Raw genomic sequence first — 20,501 nt, forward strand, 5'->3', positions numbered from 1 at the left:
TCGTGTGCCTTTGTCACAAAACCGGCTGGTATATATACTGTAGATACACCTTACAGAAAACAGATCATATATTACTGCTTTGCCTCTTGCTGAATTCAGAAGGAATTTTCTGTGTATACAAACAACAAACTGCAACAGAGTGCAAACAACAAAGGCTTCACAAACCTGATGTGAATGGGAAAAAAGTCACTGAGTCACTGTGTTTATTCCACACAGTCAATAACTGAACAAAGAAAATATACATTTTGGGGATTCTGATCATTTGGAAAGTTAAATCCAACCTAGAAATATTGAGTGGGAACATTGGAGATAATGTGTGTTTGTGTGAAACAAGAAGGCCGTCTTGAGCCAGTCAATCAGATTACATTAATAATAAACCGTCATGACCTCATTATCAGATACTTCATACAACTTCACAAGATTGAAGAATCTTGAGGAGTGTATGTTCATCTATGTCATCCAGTCGCTTTCTCTTTCTTTGCCATTGTTTTAAATAATTCCCTCCCATCCTCTCTCTTTAATTCTTTCATCTCTTTCACTGTCTCTCTCACCCAGTATTTCCCTCTTGCTCACTCTCCCTCTCTCTGTGACTGACAGCTGCTGCTGAGACTTGATCCACGCACGTCTCAGTCCCTCTCGCTCTGTAATTAAAGGAATTATATATCAAGAGTCCTGTGAAATATATATAAATAAAGTAAGGAGATTGAGCTTTGCTTAATTGCGGAGAGAAGAGGATGGAAGTGATCACAGCCCAGTAGGACTCTTTTACTCACAGCGTGACACTAAGGGAGGCGAAATGGAGCTTCTAAAGAAACCGGTGTGTGACTGCAGTAATACTGTATTTTATTAGTTGTTATTTCTTAACACAACCACTGCATGAAAAGGGAGATTTTCGCCAGTAATCAGCATTGTAAATTGCTGTGGAAGTTCAGATTAATGACAGTTCACGGGAATTTATGGCACAGGCAAACGCGGACTTCACATGCCGTTTACTGCCGGGAATTAGTGACGTTTGCAGGGATTCACAGGGCTGAAAATCTGTTCATTAATGCAGTGAACCAGTATGCAGAGACACTAGTCTGGATGGGAATAAGCAGCCAATTATACTGTTGTCAGGCTATTAAATAGGCATTATCAGTCGCTATTGCCTAATAGATGGGGGTCAATAGGGGCCTACTACACCCACTAGTAGGTTTTGTCATCTATTCACATGGTAGATCACCGAAAGAAAGTATAAAAGAACACGACAGCGACCTCTAGTGACCGTAGTTTTTTATGACAGGAGCAGAAGCGGAAGTCAGGCGTTCTAGTATAGACGGTGTGAAATCGCATAAGGGGTGGAGGTCGGGGAAGATGGATGGGACACAAAGCACAGGGATTTCACCCAGGAGTTTGCATCCCGTGTGAAACCAATAATGTGTAGTTTTCTTTGTGCTCATATTTATTTTAACCCAAAACACAATGTTTTTTTCCCAAACTTAACTGTTTTTTGTTGCCTAAACCTAAAAAAAGTTGTAGTTTTGTTGCCTAAACTTAAAGAAGCCTTTTTGTCTGTGTTTAAAACGTGACGTTTCATTCAGTTTTACCACATGTTAGAACGTGTTGCTTTTAAGTTTCACTTTCACAACGTAGTAGGCCCCTATTGACCCACATTTATGGAGTTTATAGTGACTAATAACACCTATTTAATGGCCTGATAACAGTCAAATCAGGTGGAATAAGCCTGCATTATGATCAACATTAGCACTGTGTGGAAAAAAAACACAGCAGCACCCTCATTTATTTCAGTGAGGCTACTGCATTGGAGTCGTCTGGCAAAAAAAAGTTGTCGCAACGCAATGTGACATTATCCGCCAGCACACTGAATGGGGCCAATCAAATACAAGCAAGTGCACATTCATTCTTGGTACATCACTTTGTAAGGTAAACACAGTAATTCTGCTGCTCATGGTTGTCTAGACAGCGGATAAATTGTCGTTGACAACAATCATGAACTTTTGAGAGTCGTGAAATCCTTCCTGATAGTGGTATAAATGTCTGTGCAGTGTTTTGGTATCTGATAAGCTTTCAAACTCATGAATCTTATTAGTCAAACCAGCTTCCCTGGATTGTATTTCATCCTCACACCGGTACCTGAAGCAACGTGCCCCCATCAAAGCAGCCGCTTACATGTTTTTAACGCAGTGCTATTTTCAGCCTGATCCGAGAGAGCCTTGAAAGAAACTGGTGGAGTGTGTTGGTGTGGGTGAGTGGTAGCTGTAGCTGAATTACTTATCATGAAAGTCATTCTTATGCATGCTGTATATTAATATACAGAATCAATCATATCATCATCGATCAATATTAGAGAGAAATGAGTGAGCCCCTGTTGCTGCAGGACGACTTTACTATGACTGGAATATTGATCTGTGTATGTACTGTATGTCAGTACGCATGTTTGTGCGTGTGTGTGTGTGTGTGTGTGTGGAGGGGGCTCTAGGGAATGAATGTAAGTCAATGCAATGTCCTAACAAATATAGCAATACCAGTTGCATGTGGGTGTGTGTGTTGGCAAACTTATTAAATCCTCTCACACACCACCACATGGATTGTTTGTCACACTTGATCTTTCAAATTGCCTTTGAGCACCCTATGCTCCATCATCTTGCACACATTGTGGTCCAATGAACCCCATGAAACACACACACACACACACACTTACACTTATGCACACACACACTCCCCACACACCCCTTTCATCCTACCTGGGGTCTTTCTGAATAGAGTCGATGGAAGGTGAGCGCTGCAGGCTGCCTTCGGGCGGCAGGGCTGGTCCAGACTTGCTGTAGGGCGATTCCACCACCGATGGGCAGTACTGGAGGGTGCGGTAGGGGTCCGCAACATAGGGGTCCGAGCCATACACGTCTCCGCCACCTCCGCTCGAGGTGTAGCCTGGTCCCACCGTGGCGTAGTTGTTGGTCCCGCCACGGCCATAGTTTCCTGTCCCTGTGCTGTGACTTCCTGTGCGCTGCAAAGGGGCGGAGTCGACACCGGGGGAGGAGGGAGCTATGGTGGGAAAGTAGGGACAGAGGACATAACTTAGGACCTGGTCATGGATACGCTGGACAAGGTCTATAGGGCAGAGGAAGGGGACAAAAGGAAAGTTGAGGGGAGAGGGGAAGCACAAGAGGGGAGAAAAAAGATAGGAGAGGAGAGGGATAGGAGAAGACAAAAAAGGAAAGGTGAGGGGAGAAGCCAAGGACAGGAGAGGAAAGGAGAGGAGAGCAGAGGAGAGTAGAGCAAATGAGAGGAGAGGAGAAGAGAGGAGAGGAGGGGAGAAGATAGGAGAGGAGAGGAGGAGAGGAGAGGACAAAAAGGAAAGGTGAGGGGAGAAGCACAGGAGAGGAGAGGAGAGGACAAAAAGGAAAGTAGAAGAGGAAAAGGAAAGGTGAGGGGAGAAGAACAGGAGATGAGAGGAAAGGATAGGAGAGGAGAGGAGAGTAGGGGAGAGGAGGGGAGAGGAGAAGAGAGAAGAGGAGAGGAGAGGAGAGGAGAGGAGAGGTGAGGAGAGGAGAGGAGAGGAGAAGAGAGGAGAGAAGGATAGGAGAAGACAAAACGAAAGGTGAGGGAAGAAGCACAGTAGAGGAGAGGAGAGGAGAGGAGAGGACAAAAAGGAAAGGAGAAGAGAAAAAGGAAAGGTGAGAGGATGGGAGAAGCACATAAGAGGAGAGAAGAGGAGAGGAGATGAAGAGGAGATGAGAGGGAGAAGAGAGGCAGAAAGGCAGGCACAGAGATGAACAGGTTGTTGGGAAAAGACAAGCGCGTCTCCATATGGATGGATAAATATTGGCCACATGCCCAGGATTAACAACAAGGACCAATGTTCGACAGAGGGAAGGATTGAAGAGAGAAAAAGAGAAAAAATAGGCAAAAGTTGTGTAGGCAAAAGTTTGAGATCATTTTATGTAGATTATGTTTGGAGCAATGCATAGAAATCGTGATAACATAGTTCAATCAAATTGTTGAAAGTAGATAGATTTATAGAAATACTTGAGACCAACTTAGCAACAGTTCTATTCCAATGTGAAGTACAGCAGTCTAGTATAAAAACCCACTTTAAACAACAGTTTCCACTGAGGGTTAGTAAACAATGTTAGCTTTGCCACTCAAATGACTCATTAGCCCGCCATTTCCATGCAATGAAAGATGGGAACTTTGCTCGTAAGCCTATTTGCGGGTAGCTAGAGGACGATTGCAGAAACTTTTTCGACATCTGCCTGGTGGGCAATAAGGACAAAACAAAAAAAAAAACATAAAATAAAAAAGTAAGCTATCTCTCTTTAGAGTGAGATGGAAATTGAATGGGGATTTGCTCGGGGGATGTAAAGCAGCCTGCAGGGGAACAGTAGTTGTCACCTCCCCTCCCCGTCGCATTGAAGCGGCGGATCGGTGATATATCAAGGTGTTAATGTGAGTCTGGGGGCCTCGTTTCTCCGGCTGTAAAAACACTGAGACATACGGTGTGGGGAGGGGGGATCCATCTCATCTGTCATTAGAACCAAGGTACACAGAAACACACACACACATGCAAAAACACCATAAATGTGTTCTTCAGAGAGCATGTGATAAATCACAGAGCCTTGAGATCAATATGTGGCCGTGTGTTTGACTGGGGCTTTAACACAGGCTGATGAGCCTCCACTTACAAAGAGAATTAGCCTTTATAAGCGTCTCTCGGATGGGAAAATGCACACAAACTAGAACACACACACAGGTTGTGTCTCATTGTTATGTGACCAACAAAGTTGCTCTTTAGCAACGTCTTGAGTGGTGGTATTTACTTGACCTTCACAGCCCTCTTATCACTCTCTTCTTTCACCTCTCTCTCGCTCTCACGCACACACACACACGTCTGATCCGTCCCACCTATTTGGTGCGTGAACCAATCTTTAACAATCATTTTTCCAAACGCTCTTATTTAAATTCTTCTCACCAAGTCTGGTAAACTCCATTAGTCGGCCCACCAGAGGCACAAGGAACCTTTTGGATGATGTAACCACATTAGCATATTTTTTATTTCCTCACTCTAAAATCAGGTTAACAAAAAAAATCCTTTGCCAGCCAGACAGTGAAAAATTAAACTTTCAGACTCTGCCATGCAATGCCCATGAGGCGAAAGGCTGTGTGAGCTCTTCTACTGACGCCCCAAAGATCCAAAGAATTAGTTAGGGAAAGAGAAACAGTAAGAGAGCATGGGAAAAAGAGAGAAAACAGCTGAGAGATGAGGGATGAAGCTGCAGTTTAGAAAACCAGAGAAAAAAGAGGGAGGAAACAAGAGGCCGTGGAGTTAGCGACAGTACAGCCGCGTAGAACAGAGGGTAATGAAGCAGCGTTACTCCCATCAGAAGCAAATCCCAGTCTTTTCTGTACTCTTTGAATGGTGTCAGTGGTGAGTCTGTCCTTCAGAACGTCTCATTAGTAGCCGGGGCTTTAGGCTAACACCACAAGTCAGTGTGCGCTCACCGAGACACTTGACACCCAAATAGGATGAACCTCAGAGCCAAAGAGGGGGTGGGAGGACAGTGAAAAGAAGAGAGGAGGAAAACGCAAAAAAAAACATGACCTGTCAAATTATTTTCATAGCCTGTGCTTTGAGCACTGAATAAGGATGTCCTCGGGTACAAGCTGAGAAAAAGAAAGGGGGAAAGAAAGAATGATAGAGAGAGATGCTATGGGAACATAAAGAGAGAGAAATCTCCCCAAAAATGTCTTGCCAAATTACTGTTTTAGTCCGTTCTTTTGTTTTCACATTCTCTTCACTTTGTATTCAGCTTCCCCACGCCTTTCCATTTTCTTCTTCACTCAATCTTTCTGCCTGCTCTCCCTTTTCTTCCCCTCCTACCTCGAGTAAATGGAGTGCTGCTGAATTCATCATTTGCTCTGGCAATGGTGTGTTCTGACTGATGACTTGACCTTTGGGGCCAATATTGCCTGGCACAAATTCAGCGTGTGGGTGCTTGTTTATGCATGCATGTGCATGTATTTCCTTTGTGTGTGTGTGTGTGTGTGTATTATTGTGTTCCTGTCTTTGTGCGAACCAGTTGGGGTTTTAGACTTTTGGAGTAACGGCATTTTGGACCAGTCTGTGTCAGTTGGGATTGAGGTTTAAAATGATATTTACACTAGATTTAGGTTTAAAGTTCAGCACGTTATTTAACCTCTCAAGCCCTACAGGTCTATATGCATGATCTTGGTCTCTATGGATAGGTAAGAGCTCAGAGAATTCATCCCCAGTGTAGGTAACATTGTGACTGTTACTGTGCCTGAGTAAACCAAACCAAACCAAAGGACAAATTTACATTTTTATCCTCGCCTAAAATGTTTTCTAGATTAGACAGTGGATAACACCATTATAGCAATGATACCATGCACAGAGATGCCACGGAATTCATTTAGCAACTCCTTGACTACAACTGTGCCAAAGCAGATATGAATTACACAAAGGATATAGATTCTACAAAGGTTTTAGTAAGGATAGGACCAGACGGACTCTCCATTTGGCCACTTGGATACCCAAAGTGTGCCAAATAGGTTTTCTACCTTTTGAAAGGGCTATACAATACTACTGAAATCAACTACAGGAGGCTATGAGCACACAATGGAGCCTTTGGCCATGACATTTACCCTGTGCATCATCAGATTCTACCATTGTGCACGGTATAAAATCAATAAAAAACAACTAAATTGTATAGTTTTGGCTCCAAATGGAGTAGTTTTATTGGGTAAAAGAGGTTAAAATGTAAGGTTCTGGTTTGGGGCTCTGGAATGAACATCTCTCTATAGTAAGGCTTGTTTGTATGAGTGTGAGAGGTTCTTTCATGAATTAAAAAGACCAGCATGAGGCACTGTGCTGTTTCATGAAATATTAAGCATGAAATGTGCCGCGTGCGCACAAACATACACACACACACGCACGCATGCACGCTCGCTAACACCTCTCACACCCAACGCTCTGGCGGCGTGAAATTGTGTTGGAGAGGAAATAAAAGGGCGGGTGTGTCTTTGTATTCCCCTGCTTCGGCGTGGAGTAAACAAATCGCGGCTGTGCTCCTGCTGGCAGATTAGCGACTGGAAGGGAAACTCTATTAGTCATTTGACACAGTGATACCTCTGCAATTAGCCAGCCTGGCTGAGGGGCCGGCTATAGCTGAGAGCGGGACTGACTTTTTCTTCGGGCTGCTGAAGACGAGGGAGCCCTCTCTGAATGTACAAGAGATGGATGAAAACAGGGAGGGAGGGAGAGAGAGATAGGGAGAAGGAAAAAATAAAAAAACTAGAGGGGGATCAAACCAATCCACCGAGCTTTCCATGTCCATCCTCCCTTCTCATTCTTTCATCTCTGCCTCTATTTCTTTCAATCCCACTCTGTCTCTGTCACTCTCTTTTTCTCCATCATTCCGTTGCCCTTTTCTCCTCTTTCTTCCCCCTCTAGATACGTCCCTCTCTGTCTATACCTCCATCCATCTTTTTTTTTCTCCTCTGAAACCTTCCCTTTCTTTTCCTGTAGTTCACTCCCTCTCTGCTTTCCTTTTTTTGTCCGTCATCCTCTCTCCATCATCCATTCATTTCACGTTTTTTTTTCTCTCCCCCTTTCTTCCCTAACACCCGTCTGTCTCTCTCTCTCTCTATTGCGGTTGTAGTAGACTATGTGATCAGAGCTGAGGACATGTCCTTTCTCTCGACACGCTTCAGCGCTCAGCACGATTACACAAAACCCCTCAGTACAGTCTCTATCTCGCTCACATACACACACTCGCACAGATGCGGATTTCTAAATATGCGAGTGATTGACATGGACTAAACATACGTGCCTGTAACACATCTTTTTCTAATGCTTAAAGGTCATGCAACAGCATGCGCACACAGCCTTGCCTACAGCAGCCACGGATGAAGCCAACGTGCACACACACACACACACACACACACACAAACACACACACAAACACTGCTTGAATGTGGAGGAGAGTAAGGATTAGTTTCTCCCTCTGCTTATCCCTGGGAGAGCCTCCTGGCCAACACACAGCTCTTGATGTTCCTGAGCTGGAAGCACTGGAGGACACACGTAGACGCACACACACACACACACACACACACACACACACACACACACACACACACACACAAGCAAATGCCCTCCTTTGCACTTCCAGTATCAAGTGTACAGCGTTTTACAGTGTGGGAGCTGTAGGACACTTGTCTCTATGAGTCAAGGTGCCATGTCTTTCTCGGAGCATACCACTTAGACGCAGCAGGGGCCCCCGGGCCATTGGCTGCTGCTAAATGTTCACGCTGCGGAAGGACAATAGCCAAAGTCAGTAAAAGATTAGTTTATTTTCTTTCCAACTGAAGGGCGCTCTATCTATATAAGGCATACAGCCAATGCACGTGACACACTCATGTATGGTTGGAAAACTTCTAATAAAATATATATATATATATTTTTTTTTTAAAGAAGGTTGGTCTTGTTAGCTGCCTTCTAACTAACTGTAAAATGCTTTCAAAAACTTTAATTTAAATTACCATAATTGTTGGTGTTATTATGTGTTTTTTCATATTGCCTTGTGTTTCTTTCATATCTCAATATCAGTGCCTTTTTAGGTCTAATGTAACACTTTGAATTCCCTAGTTTTTAAAGGTACAGTGTGTAGGATTTGTCGGCATCTAGTGGTGTGGTTGCAGACTGCAACCAACTGAATACCCCTCCGCTAATGCTAATGAAAAGTTTTGGTACATAAACTGGCATGATGAAGGACATTAAAGGTGCAGTGTGTAGGATCTGGGGCCATCTAGTAGTGAAGAAACCCTCTTCATTACATTTTCAATGTCACCAGGTAGGAGGAACTCTTTTTAGTGTTAGTCATATTGACCAAAATCTGAGACGCTACTAATCGTATGCATCACATAGCAACTATGCGAAATGATGGCAGTTATGGGAAACAAGGCGGGTCGGTTCTTAGCTGGGGCCTTTCTGTATGGACTCTGCATTTCCCTTGCAATTATGTGAGTTTCCTCCAGGTGCTCATTTTGCCACCCACAGTCCAAAGACATGCCAGTTAGGTGGATTGGACACTCTTTAGCACACAGATGCAATATGACTTTCCTCTCCTGTGTGTACCCTGCTTCTCGCCCACTGTGTGCGGAAGTATGCTGCAGCCCCCCCATGACCCTAAACAAGATAAGATGGATGGATAGCACACTTAACTTGAACATGACTTACTATTAAAGCACATTGGCGTTTGATTCAGTCTAAATAATGTAGTGACAGTGAAACGGTTTGAGGTTAAAAGGATTTTTGATATGAAAGATATCAACCACAGTGAGGCGCAGGTTATTTATATGCATTTATGGTGCGATAAGGAACAACAGGGAGACAAAGCGCAACCACAGAGGTAATAAGCAATGTATACAATGATAAACTGTGAATCAATTAATGAATACAGCAGAGATGAACATTTCATTTGATGGAGATGCTTTTGTGCTGACTTCCAATGTATCGGTGTAATCTCTGAGGACAAAAACAAATTAATGTTTCTCTCAACAGTTATGAATTCATTACTGCTGATGAAAAAGAGAATATGCTAATCATGTAAACTCAGATAGCATGGGACACAAGTAGAACGTGTTCATGAGAGCGTGTTTCTGTGCATGCTTTATGTACAGTATGTGTTTGCCGTGTGAGTATGAACACACAACTTTTTATGTGCGTGTGTGTTTGTGAGAGTTTGGTGCTTCACTTAAACCTACATTTAGGAAGTGCCATATGTTTTCGCAAGGGAAAGAATTTGTGCTGATCTGTGGAGTATAAGTCAGATGCTTTGAGCTGGTAATTAAAGCTTTCTGAGGCTTCAGCAAAAACTCACTGTAAATACTGTTTAAGTTTAAGCCACAATACAAGGCACCTGGATTCAACTTATAAATTGAGTTGTTGTCTGCTAAGTTGAATAATACTGTAGGTTGTAGTTTCATAGCTGCATTTCCTTTGAAAGTTCAATGTTTCTGTTAGAAAACAGACTGCAGCAAATTCACAAATTTCTCTTTAATGGTGTTTAAAAGACAGTAGGTTCATTAAAAGATCAGCGGGATCAGGGGCCAAGCTGAAATTGATCCTGGCCAAACAAATCTAATCTAACCTGGCGAGAGACGGAGCCTGGTGAGTGACACACTAAAGTGACTGGGGAGATGCTTCAGCCAGAAGGTCTGACAATGCTGCAGTGCTGCCTCAGTTCCCTAATCCTTTAGTTCCACTAATTGATAAAGAACTGGTGCTTTAGGTCTACTGAGACTGGTCGATTTCCAATGCTACTAATTCTACCTTTATTTCAAACACGCACTCGCAACAATCGATGCAAAACATTGTAATTCCTACAAAGAAGAATTTATGGTATGTATCCAAAGGGGCGTTTTTGGATGCGAGGGATTGCTTTGCTTCCCAGCATCAGACGTTTGATGGGCTGGCACTAGACACAAAGCACCTGCCTGGACAAACGCTTTCATTCATTGGCGGCTGCTCCCAGCTTTCAAACCGGAACCAACATGGCGACTCGTTTGGAAACTTTTTACTCGTATATTACGAAAATTGTTCAGAAATAAGTCATGCAGTTGTCTTAATTTTAGGTCGACAACGGTTGGTTTAAAAGTTTTTGGGGAGTTTCAATACAGCATGATGTTAATTTAGTATATTATGGTCCCATTTAGAGTCAAATAGACCATAAACTAGGGTATGCTTTAAGGCATGGCTACCTTGTGATTGACAGCATGGCGTTGTCTGGTCTGGAGTTTCCGCATTTTTGTCTTAGAACTTTAAACCTTTCACAGCGTGTTTTCAGTTCATGAAAGTGAATTCTAACCTTTTTGGTCGCCTAAAAATGTCTTATTCAGAGTTCAGTTTTACTTAGCTCTACCCTCTCGTGTCACTTCTGGTTCCAAAAAAACGAAGATGGTGACGCCCAGAAACCAAGATGGCAACGGCCAAAATGACGAACTCAAGGCTTCAAAATCATAGTCCACAAAACAATGGGTGATGTCACGGTGACTACGTCCACTTCTTATACAGTCTATGTTTGGATCTCTGGGAAGTGAGATCCAAAAAACACATCTGTAATTACTGCTTATCGCCATAGGTGCCGCCAAAGACAACGGAACGGCGATCTTCGAGATTGTAACTTTAAATATCCACCAATTATACACACAAACACACACACACACATAGCCCAAGTGACTATAATTAGCATTACAAACCACATTTGGACACCGGAGGGCTTTTTTTCATTTCAAGGATCTGTCACTTTATCTATTTAAGAAGTGCCCTGAACTTTCCCTGCCTCCTGGTCGGAAGAAGCACAATAACTTCACCCCTCTCGCTCTCCTCTCTCTCCAGTCCTCTTCCGTCTTTACCCTCCTCTCTTGGGCTTGCGTACTCTCTCTCATCTCTCTCCTCCATCACTCTCTCTGTTCTGTCCCCCTCGTTAGGACGTCAGATCTCATTACAGAAGGAACACAGCAGATTTAAAGGGGAAAGCAGATTGGTTTAATGGTTTGATGTTAAGCCTTCCTCATATTTTTTCCTCTCCTTTTTACTGTGCATGTATACTGTGTGTGTGCACATTCACACTGGCGAAAGGGACCGGTGCTAAAGAGCTGCAACTTCAAGGAAAAAATAATCCTGTGAGAAACATAACACACACACACACACACACACACACACACACACACACACAAACACACCCATGTGCTTATGTGAGTTCATACCTTATCCTAGGAACTGCATGAATTTAATTGCAGGAACTACGGCTGTCAAAGTTAACACGATAATAACACGTTAACGTAAATTTGTTTTAACACTCAGTTTTAAAGCTAGAGTGAAGATACTGGTATCATATGAAACTAAAAAACCTAATTGGTACCAACCATGTCATACTAGCTTGTCGCAAATGAGGGTAAATAACGCTCCAAACTTACACTAAACTTTAGCAAGGAAAAACTAGCATGGCCATTTTTAAATGGGTCCATTGACCTCTGACCTCTAGATATGTGAATGGAAATGGGTTCTATGGGTACCCACGAGTCTCCCCTTTACAAACATGCCTTTTTATGATAATCACATGCAGTTTTAGGCAAGTCATAGTCAAGTCAGCACACTGACACACTGACAGCTATTGTTGCCTGTTGGGCTTGAGTTTGCCATGTCATGAATTTAGCATATTTTTTTATGCTATATGCAGTACCTGTGAGGGTTTCTGTCATTGTTTTGTGTTGGTAATTGATTTCCAACAATGCATATATACATACATGTGCATAAAGCAAGCATATTTGGGAGACAAATCTCCCTTTAAGGTACATTTTAATCAGAATAAAAATGTGTGATTAATTTGAGATTAATTGCGATTAGATATGGACAATCATGCGATTAATCATGATTAAATAATTTAATCGATTGACAGCCCTAGCAGGAACCCAATGTTAAAAAGTGTGTGTTCATATTTTTTTGTGATTCTTGCAACACCACAGCCTTTATGGCATTTATCCAAAATGGACAGGACTATATGACCAAAACAATCCTGCAAATATCAGGATTCATCCTCATTCAGGAGAGGAGTCAGAAGAACAAGACATAGAGGCTATAGAGACTGAAGCTGCGCTGCATCAGACCAAAAATAGATATGCCCAAACCTCAATGAATATGCCAAGAATTAACACAGGCAAAAAAAAAAAATGGTAAAAACAGCCTCTGAACTGACCATTTCATTTCTTCAAAATGCATTTACATGTGCAAAAAATCCTATATAACTTTTTCATAGACACCCAAGAGTGCTTTAGCCAAAGTAAAGTTTATAATATCCAAGATGAGGCTCTTAATTTGCAAAGCTCTTGGAGTGGATGCAGAATAAAGCACTCTACATGGTGCGGTCTGGTTAGCAGGTGATAAGGTAACAACAAAACTACAGGATTGACTAGAGTGGTGTTAAATGTGTAAAATGCAAATAAAGTACGACACAAAATGCAAAATCCCAAAATTTCCCACACCGCTCTGCATCATTTGGTTATCTGGTTCTGTTAATGGCTGAGAAAATATAACATTGTTTTTACTGCGGCTTAGTGATTAATGATTGTAAAAGTATTTGTGTCTGTCTCCTTCAAAGATACTGGAGGGAGCAATGTTAAACTACATAACAACCCCCTTATCAACAGCAATAGCTCAACCCGGCTACTAGATGCACCTAACAAATAGCCGTGGCAGTGAATCTACCCATTCGCTCTGTCGCCACCTGAGCTACGTGCAGGTCTGATGATAAGCCATTAAAGAGAAGAAGTGCCACATTCATTCAGTGCTGACGTTATTCCCAGTGGTCAGAGTCATTAATACAGACCAAGATAGCTGTCATGAAATAAGGTGCGAAGCTACAAAGGCAAAAAATGTAAGACAAAAGGCAGGAAGGGGAGGAAGAAAGAGGGAGAAAACAAGGACAGAGAAAAGGAGGGAGGAAGAAGAGAGAAGGGAGGCATGAAAGAAGAAGCAATAAAAGACAGAGAAAGGTTGAAATACATATAAAAATAGAAAGAAAACAATAAAAATCAGAAGGAGAGAGAGGTCACAAGAGAATGGTGAAGCAGTACCGATGTCGGAAACAGGGAGACTATACAAGTAAAAAAAAGATACGGAAGCAAAGTGACAAACTGTAGGCTGATTTCAAAAACACACAGTGTCTTTTTTGGAAAAATAAACAAATGTGTAAACCACATCCTGAGGCTTTTTTCTTGCTCTGATTCTTCTTTGTAGCATGTGTATGTGTGTTAGAGACGCTGCAACCGTGCAGGAATAATCGCTCAAAATAGGCCACATTAACCTGCAGTCCTCTGGGGCGCTGGCCTGGTTTAATCCGAGAATGAAACACTGCCTGCACACATGCAAAGTGCAAAAAACACACATACACGCTCATACTTGCACAATAATATTGCGCTGTGCATGGATGTGGAAAAGAGGATGAAGAGGGTGAGACAGCAGTCAGTAAGAATAACTGAAGAAGGGTGTGTGTGTGCGTGAGAGAGAGGTTTGACCAGACATACACACAGGCCCTGTTCAGACCTGGTATTAACATGCGTCCTCAGTGATCCAATCACAAGTGGACAGCTCTAAGAACAGGTGTGAACGCACTCAAGAAGCATTGAGATCCGATCACTCAGACCACATTTAGAGGTGGTTTGGGCCACTTAAGGCCACATTCTTTTAGCAGTGTGTACGGGAATGTGTCCTGGGCCACATTAAGGACCGCCTACTCAACTGATGTCCTGAGGGGATCCAAGAGGTCTCCTTTTTATTATGATTTATTTATTTATTCATTTATTTTTTAGAGGGCAACCAGCGTCCCCCGGAATGTGGCGCCCTAGGCGACCGCCTATATGGCCTATGCCTTAAGCCGGCCCTGTAAAGGCATGCAAAGTGCAATATTATCATACCATATGTCGGATATGTGTCAGCGTTTTTGTTCCAGTGCTTTGCACGGAGCGGACACCCGCCCGTCTGCTCGCTCGCCCACTGTCATCCCCGGCTCTCTGAAGCTTTGTACCTCACTGTTGCCATGGCAAAGGCGGCGGGGTCGGTGGCACGGAGGTCCCCGGGGACCGCCGGTACAATAACCTTTTATATTGATATTAATGAAATGTACGTATTCACAAATATGTAGGATATTGCTACAGGCATTCATCTAATGTAATGTGTTTTGTATGAGCCATGTGTTTACTACGTGTTTATTTGCATATAGAGCGGTAAGAGAGATTGGATCACAAGTGGTCACTTGAGACGCATGTGGAGGTGTAAACAGATGTACTTAAAGCTGTCCACTTACATGCAGGTGGAGCAGTTGTTGAGTCGCAACATATTTTTTTTTCCTCAGTTGTATTTACTGTAGATGTGGTGACACTGCGGTTTATCTAACACAGCCAGGCCAGGCTAACAATGATGAACGTTGACGTGAACTGAGCTGTGAAGCGTGGGGAGAAATGGAAACTGAGCAGACAGACAGGTTAACCAATTGACAGTGTTCTAAACAGAACCTGACTGAACTGTCAAGTGTGTTGTCAAACTGCCGTCCACAAGCACAAGCCAGCAGACTTCCAAAGACTACAGGTCTGCTGGAGTTCCTACTGTCTCTCTGTCCTCAACTGGGTCAGGAAACAGCCACTATATATATATAAAGAAAGCAGCGCATGTTTAATTATAGTCACTTAAATTGCTTTTGTTGTATCATGCAGCTCCTCTTCATGGTTAAGTGTCCAGTTAAGTAATGTGGTGGCCCACGCTCTCAATGAATACCGTGAGCTTCATTTGACTGCAAGTGCCTTCTTTAAATTGGCCTTGAATTAGCCCGACGGCGTGCACCGTATATAGACCCAGCTTTGCAAATTTTTGGAATGAAATACGCACACAAAAACGTCTCCATTCTCTTCCCACCGCAGGAATGACTTATAGCATTAATTACATTGATCCATGCCAGCTTAATGAACCAATAATGTGAGCCTGCCATTGCCAAGAAAAGGCGCTATGACATAATTAATGACTTACCGCTCACCATGTCAGCACAGCCCTTATCAGTTCACTATGCGCTATCACTCCATGCATTATGAATCCTTATTAGACAACCTCCTAGTCGCTGCACAGACTATTAACATGACTTTTAAAACATGCTGCGCAAAGGCCGAGCCCCAATTCAACAGGCCAGTGACTTCAAGGTGCTGTTCATCTTTTGGTGTGTTGATTTACCGCCGTATAGATACATGGGCCGAGAGCAGTAGGAGGGAGATTGCGTGTGAGGTGAAAAAGGCTCGTGCTGATACACTCTGAAGGAGGATTTAGCTCAAACAACATGAGACAATCTATTAAAATACTGAATCAAAGGAGAAGCGTATTGTAAACCTCAAGCGTTGCAATTAAATGTACACAGTCTGATCCACAGTCTATTGATTTTCATAGCTGCAGTACAAATTTCCTTTGTGAGTTCTCTTATACCCATCTATTGAAACTACAAATACAAGACAGTAAATTATAGATAACAGTGGATCCTCTCTGCACACTTCTGAGGAGCACTTATTTAATTAATTCCTGCTTGCTAATACAATCCTATCGCTGTACAGTATGCATTGTTCAGGATTTCACCGACTAATCAAAGCAATATCTCCCAAGAATAAGAGCAAACCCAACGACCCCCCTGCCCAACTCTGAAATGCGCTTCAAATGCTGTGCTTAAAGGCAACTCTCACTCCTTTCAAGTGAGTCAAACTGATCAAGTCAAACGCTGGTCTAGAGTGGCATATTTACTGCTATGATTCTGACCCAAATGCTAATGATAGCTATTAAGGCTAGGCTGGTTAATGACATCGAGGGAGCTGTGAACGTGGCGTGACCGACTTGGGTGTTTTCATGTGGGTATGATACGGTAATGGGATTAACACGGCGTACCTAAACCCACATTGAGATAAACTCAATGAGGCCCTATTAAAAACACATTGCTGGCAACAATGGAGTTGCGGAGAGAGCGGGTGAGAAGGAGTGCGTCTGACTGTGAGACTTTGATAGAAAATGTGCCCAGCTGTGCTTCATTCCCAACTGGAAAAAAAAGATAACATAGAACAAAAGGGTCGGCGATCGCCTTTTCTATATTCCTTATTCTTTATTCTCTATTATGTATTTTTTCCATTTGTTGTTGGGTTGGGTGCAGCTGTTGGAAAATGTGTGGGAGTAACTACACAGCACGAAGAAAAAGAACATTAACAACCAAAACAGGAAAAGGGCTGCAACTCTCAAATCATGTTGGAAAAAATGTTGCATCTTTATATCATTTAAACCTGACGCTAGGTAAGCGAGCAGCAATTAACACGAGGTGAATGCGTGCTGTGTGACTGATTGACAAAATGACGTAAATGGATGGAAATTCAGCTCCTAATGAACACATCTTTTGCCTCCTCATACAAATTTATCCCTGCTCAATTATTAAGTTTGCATAAAGGCAGATTCAAGTCAGATCTTGTCTATAATCTATAAGCTGTCTGTTGCCACAGCTGATCAAGGACACAATTCTTCAACTTTAAGATACTGAGAAGTTGAGCAGGATACATTCTAGGTTTAAAACTATAAAAAACTAGGGCTGTCGATCGATTAAATTAAAGCATAAAATAATATGCTCAAATCACAACATGGCAAACTCGAACCCAACAGGCAACAACAGCTATCAGTGTATCAGTGTGCTGACTTGACTATGACTTGCCCCAAACTGCATGTGATTATCATAAAGTGAGCAGGACTGTAAAGGGGAGACTCGTGGGTACCCATAGAACCCATTTTCATTCACATATCTTAAGGTCAGAGGTCAAGGGACCCCGTTGAAAATGGTCATGCCAGCTTTTCCTTGCCAAAATTTAGACTAAGTTTGGAGCGTTAATTAGCCTCCTTTGCTACAAGATAGTATGACATAGTTGATACCAATGGATTCCTTAGGTTTTTTAGTTTCATATGATACCAGTATCTTCACTCTAAAACTGAGCCTGCTACAACCTAAAAGTCGCAAGTTGCATTGCGCAAAGAAATCAGTAGCATTAAACCGAAATTTGCATTATTATCGCGTTATAATCATGTTAACTTCAGCTCTAAAAAAACACAAACACAGCATATGAAGTGAATAAAAACACAAAAATGCTCAAATGAAACTGCATAGCTGTCCCTGATTATACAAATGCAGGGAGGGCCTTACCGGTGTTGTTGCGATAGGGGCCTGTGTCCGGCCCCTGGCCCTGGCTGAGGCTCCTCATGGGGCCCTTGTTGTGGTAGACACGCTCTTCATAGATGGGATCTATGTGGTGCTCTGGGGACCCCAAGGGCCGAAGGGGCTCCTGACTGTGCTGACTACTGTAGGAGCCACGAGAGCCTGGAGAAAAGAGAGAGGAAGAGAAAAAATAATGTTAAGGAGGATACGGAGAGAGGATGAAAGAGGGAGGGTAAAATGAGGGAGAGGCAAATGCAGGATGAGGTACAGTAGAGGAGGTAAGGAAGGGTGGGACAGAGGAATTGAAGAGATGTAAAGGAGGTAAGGAACAATGAAGGAAGGAAATAGAGGAAGGTAAGATGGGTTGAAAGTTCGTGCAGTAAATGGAAAGAAAGTGGAATGGTAAGGTGGGGATGGAGAGGGTGAAACAAGATATACAGAGGATGTGAAAGAAAGAAAGAAAGAAATAAAGACAAATTAATGTGGCAGAATAGTGGATGGGTACACAAGAGAGACAAGAGAAAAGAAAAGAAACAGGTGTGGAGATGATGGGCGAAAGACAGTAAAGGAAAGGAGAGGAAAACAAAAAGCAGGCCTAGTATGTGACTCTTGTGTTTTTAGACCTTTACATTTCACCCTGGGCTTTTTTGTGTGTGTGTGTGTGTTACAGAGCACCAAGTGATAGACAGCACACTATTTATATGGTGGACAGATAAGGGTGTGTTTGTGTGAGTGGTCGGGCAAGAGATGCACCAAATCGGAAAAAAAGAAAAATGACAGAAAAATAAAGGGAGACATGCATAGCAACACAAGAGATAGGAAGAAATAGGCAGATATAAAGAGAGACAGAGGAAAAAACAGCGAGACAGAGAGAGAGGGATGCCTCTGTATTTCATTTTTTTTTAATCTCCCTGGAACACATTGCTGGTCGTCAGCTATAAAATAATGAGATGCAGTGTCCCCCCTCTTTGCTCCGTGTTTGGCAGGAATCCCACACACACACAGGGCAGAGGAAGACATTGACAGAAGGCATTTGTTCATTACACAGCAGAACAAATGTAAGGCCTCCCTCTGAAAACACGGAGCAAAATTAAAATTAGGAAAGGGAAAAGGAGGAGGAGACCCGGTGGGGAATATGAAGACGAGTCAGCGAGGGCTTGGGTGACACGGCAGGAGATGAAGTGAAAAGCCGTCCACATACTCATATATGCACAGCAATGAGTGACTGAGAGAAAGAGAGACGGTCCAGTGGAGCTAACGTCGTATCATATCGCATTAGCTCTCAATCGATGGCGAGTCACGTGCCGGGCGTTTTCCAGCGGAGGAAGCGGGGGGGATGAGTGCATCGCTTCAGACCTCCGTGTGTATCCGCCATCAACTTAATACAGTCAAAACCCCACAACCCTTCAGATCATATCAGAAATCGATGCATGTGGGGCGTTCAATCATCTCAGTATAGGATCAAGTGCACACACTAGCATGTATGCCACGCTCTAGTTTAGGATCGGAGTCTATTTCTTGTCCAATAAAGCAAGTCAAAGAGAGTATTTTAAAGATGAATCGCTATGAATACTCAAACAGAAACACCCAGCAGGAATCTGTTATCCTAAACCTCCTTTATCGAACTGCCTGCACTTCCTGTACTACACCATGGCAAATGATAAAGCACTGGTTTGCCTCATTATGCCTGTTTTGAGCATGACTGTGGCAAACTGTGCAACTGTGTCCTCCTTTCAGCATGGTTAACTGACTGGCCTGTTTACCTCCTTGCTAACGCAAAGGTAGGTTGTCTCCTGTCACACTCTGCTAGCCAGCAGCAGCCGGAGAGAGAGTCAGAAGGGAGTGAGAAAAAAAGAGATATAGTAGATGGAGAGAATTTGAGAAAATGACAGAAGTGGATGGACATTTTTTGGATGCCACAACACCCATTGAGCTCAATTGAAATGAGGTGAATTTAGAGGAAAACGAAGCAAGAAAGAGGCAGAGATGGTCAGAATATGCATGAAGGAGTGCTAATTAGAGTCATGGACACACCCATTAACGGCATGACTCATCCCGGCTCTCTCTCTTCCTTCATCCCGTTCGTCTTTGAAGTCTTGGGGAGTCAGTTTTATTTCTTTATTCATTTATTTTTTTAACTCGCAAGGGCCCACTCGTGAATGTACTGACCTCTTTCTTTCAAAAGCGAGAGGGAACTTTAAGACGAGAAGATAGAATGACGCAGTGAGAGAGAAAAATAGAGTAAGATGCCCTCCCGAGATGTTTCCTTCTGTAAAATATTTAAAAGGGATAACAAAATGTAAAAAAAAACAAAAAAAAAAACTCTAGTCCCTTGATGCCTCGGTGATGTTTGTTTAGTTGACAAGTAGCAAACTAAATATCACACCTACAGTAAAAAAAAATATGATATTACATTATTTTCTCTTTCATAATAACCATGTACAGTGCCTACTGTAATTCGAAGAGTAGTATACTGTATCTGTCACGTTAAAGTGGCAGTAGGTCGAATATTTTTGGCATCAGTGGGCAGAAATTCCATAATAACCTTTCAGCATATTGTAATTCAAGTGTTTTGAGAGATAAGAGATATAGGCTTTGGCCAATCACATGTCATTTCCGAGACAGAGCGCTCCTATTGGCTGATCATTCAACAGAGGCAGCTCTCAATCACTCGCAAACTCCGATCAAACGGTCAAACTAGGCAGCACT

General features: G+C 42.8%; 1 protein-coding gene across 1 annotated transcript in view; it reads right to left on the reverse strand.

Moving 5' to 3' along the window:
• Positions 1 to 20,501, reverse strand: part of ctnnd2a (catenin (cadherin-associated protein), delta 2a) — a 317,537-nt gene that overhangs the window by 136,674 nt on the left and 160,362 nt on the right. The window contains exons 11-12 of the mRNA XM_037756610.1: positions 17,781 to 17,954; positions 2,745 to 3,045 (exon numbers count right to left, since the gene is read on the reverse strand). Of these exons, the coding sequence (XP_037612538.1) occupies positions 2,745 to 3,045; positions 17,781 to 17,954 (475 nt within the window). The remainder of the gene's footprint in view (positions 1 to 2,744; positions 3,046 to 17,780; positions 17,955 to 20,501) is intronic.

Source organism: Sebastes umbrosus, chromosome 21 (genome assembly GCF_015220745.1).
Source record: "Sebastes umbrosus isolate fSebUmb1 chromosome 21, fSebUmb1.pri, whole genome shotgun sequence".
In the NCBI taxonomy this organism is placed as follows: Eukaryota; Metazoa; Chordata; class Actinopteri; order Perciformes; family Sebastidae; genus Sebastes; species Sebastes umbrosus.